The sequence below is a fragment of the Leuciscus leuciscus genome, assembly GCF_965113295.1.
Source record: "Leuciscus leuciscus genome assembly, chromosome: 9".
NCBI lineage: Eukaryota > Metazoa > Chordata > Actinopteri > Cypriniformes > Leuciscidae > Leuciscus > Leuciscus leuciscus.
Window position 1 is genome coordinate 25095146 of NC_138733.1, and position 3191 is coordinate 25098336.

The 3191-nt window shown below is 39.7% G+C and overlaps 1 protein-coding gene across 1 annotated transcript; it reads right to left on the bottom strand.

The window, feature by feature from the left end:
- Positions 1–346: 346 nt before the first annotated feature.
- On the bottom strand, positions 347–1339 carry LOC309506154 (olfactory receptor 52E8-like; the record flags this gene model as incomplete). Its single annotated transcript, XM_082179775.1, has 1 exon — positions 347–1339. Exon 1 carries the CDS (start codon positions 1325–1327, stop codon positions 347–349), a length of 981 nt encoding a protein of 326 aa, XP_082035901.1. The 5' UTR covers positions 1328–1339.
- Between the last annotated feature and the right edge of the window lie 1852 nt (positions 1340–3191).

The window sequence follows — 3191 nt, forward strand, 5'->3', positions numbered from 1 at the left end:
CCACTACTAACAGTAAAAGACGAAAGTTCATAACATTTTGGTGGCTGAAACGTTAGAGAAACATGAAATAAGTGAAGACACAAATAATTGTTCACAATTTGCTTTATAAAATATTCTTCCTTTTCAAGTTTGTTTTGTCTTACTACAAGCAGTACATACACATACTTGAAAACAGCTTGATTCATAAATAAATAATTAAATAGCATATTACTGCTGTTCACCAACACATACATTCAGTCCCAGTGCTGATTATACTATATATATATATAAGTATAATATAATATAATATAATATAATATAATATAATATATATATATTTTTTTTTTTATACAAACAATAATTGAAGTCATTTTGAAATATTCTCTCTAATTGGTGTAGGTCTGTTGGTAAGAATTTTTCGCAATAAGTTTTTGATTTCAGCTGTGTTTAAAACATAAATGATGGGATTTAGCATTGGTGGAACAACATATGCCAGAGATGTGCTGATGACTCTGGCATTGGGAGTGAGAGCAAGCAAGAGTTGTGCAAGGTAGGTGAAGCATATTGGGAGGAAATAAATCCCTACTAACAACAGGTGAGAAACACAGGTCTTCAGTGCTCTTAAACGACTTTCCCAAGTTGTAATTTTGCTTAAAGCAAGAAAAATGCCCAGATATGACAGGAATATAATGATCATTGGTGCTATAAGGAATAAAGATGTGATAACAAATCCCACAGACTTATTAATGTTATAGTCATTACATGCCAACCTATACACTGGCCCATGATCACAAAAATAACTCTGGATTACATTGGATTCGCAAATTGAAAGTCGGGTGATCAAAGACACCATCAAGGTTACCATAGAAGAATTAAATGCCCATATTGCTGGAAAAACTAAAACCATACTGGTATTGTTCACAATTGCATGATATCTTAATGGCAAACAAATTGCAATGAACCGATCATATGCCAGAACAACAAGAGTGACACTTTGCAAACTACTGAAGAAGAAGACAAAAAACATGTTTGCTAAACAAGCATTGTAGGAGATGTACTGTGAGTCAAACAGAAAAGTCTTCATCATGTTAGGAATTAGTGCATTAGTTTCACCAATATCAGCCAAGGCCAAGTTAAACACACCAATGTACTTTGGACTATGCAGGCTCCGGTCAAGAGCTATAATGAGAAGGACTATAGTGTTCCCAATTATAGTAATAAAATAAATCATAAATAAAAATATATAGAAATAAGTGCTATATGGTATACCTGAAAGTCCAATGATAAAAAAGTATTGAGGATGAACAATGGAGATATTCTGTGAATAACTTGCATTTACAGAGCTCATGACAGCTTTGAGTTTGGTGTTTTGCAAAAGCTGAAAATAGAAATTACTATAAGAAAATTACATAAGAAAATTTTTGAGAAATCACAAAATTGTCATTTCACACATTTAATTGCTATTTTCAAATACTGGAAATATACATGCATATAAATTTGCTGCATAACATTTGAATCACAGACCTGTATAAATAAACAAAGCTTTAGAGTCAGAGCAAACAGTGACTGTCTGAATGTTTGTGAGCTGCTTTTAAATATACAGCTGTAAATCCAGTGCTCATCCTTATTTTCTCATGCTGCAAAGATAATTGGCTGGCCATATCATCTGATTCATCTCGAGAGCTTAGATGAGCTTTGAACACTATGATGTAATCCTTGTATGTTGTAGTATAACATGTTTTTCCTGCCACAACAGTATTTTGAATAGATGTTTTATAGCCTGGAAACAATCTCTACTACAACTCCCCTTTGTGTTCTCATTTGAGCACCATCATTATTACAGTCATTTAAAGATGAACTTAGTCTTTTGTGTGTCCTGATAACTACAGTGTGACATTGTCAATTTTCTTTATCTGGGGTTTTCACAAAAACGTACTCGGTTACTAACGTAACCTCGGTTCTCTCTAGAAGAGGGAACGAGTACTTGCGTAAGTATCTTACGCTAGGGGAAAACCTCTTTTCCTCGAGATATTGAAGCCAAAAATTTTCCTTAATTTTGCAATAATGTAAAACGCATTGCAGCAGCATGCAGACATGGGCGAGACAGCTCGCGCGCCCATTGGCTGCTCTGCGGCAACTGCACCAGCCTATCATGGCGCCCTCATGACGTCAGAACCAATGAGGGTGCTTCGCGCCCATTACGTCATGTCCCGCCGAAAGCGGGTGGGGCTAGGGCTATAAATACGGCCCAGAGAGGCTGGTTTGGTCAGTTTTTTCATCGCTGAAGCGAATCAGAACGTGACGCATGCACGGCAAGATACGCAAGTACTCGTTCCCTCTTCTAGAGAGAACCGAGGTTACGTTAGGAACCGAATACGTTCTCTTACGAGAGGTTCTCTCGAACTTGCGTAAGTATCTTACGCTAGGGGAACACAGTGTAAAACGCTGTGCGTGCTTGAGACATAACACTAAAGTCCCAAGGGCAGGTGCCCGGGGCTCATACATTGCCTAATCACAAGGGACTCACAGAGAATCCGGGAAGAGGGGCTAGAATAGCATCATTCCTGTAATATAGAGCTCTGATAAGAGCATATTATATCAAGTGTTCCACACAGCCAGGGCGAACTCGGCCTGGACTGATAAATATGGGGGACTTACGCACTGCCCACAGAAGTATACAGACGATCAGTGATCGACGCTCTAGCAGTTTCAGCATCCTGAGCCGATAGCATCGGGCGGGCAATACTGAAAAATGTAACCGAGAGCAACCTAGCTTGTAAAGCGGGAACCTCGAGGTTATAAAACCTTATAAATGTAGACGGGGAGGCCCAGCCTGCCGCCATACAGATATCTTGCAAGGCAATCCCACTGGACCAAGCCCACGACGAGGCCATGCCTCTTGTGGAGTGCGCTTTGACACCTATCGGGCATTACACATTGAGTGTAAGCTAGCGCTATAGCATCAACTATCCATCTGGATAGACTCTGTTTTGATGCAGCTAGTCCCTTAGAACGTCCGCTGAACAAAACAAAGAGCTGCTCCGTCTGTCTGAAAACAGATGAGCGAGACACATAGGCTCTTAATGCCCTGACCGGGCAAAGGAAGCCTGCGTCCCCTTCCTCTTCAGATACCGGCAGGACCTACAGGGAGATAACCTGTGCCCTAAACGGTGTATTGAGGGATTTAGGAACATATCCGTGCTTTGGTTTGA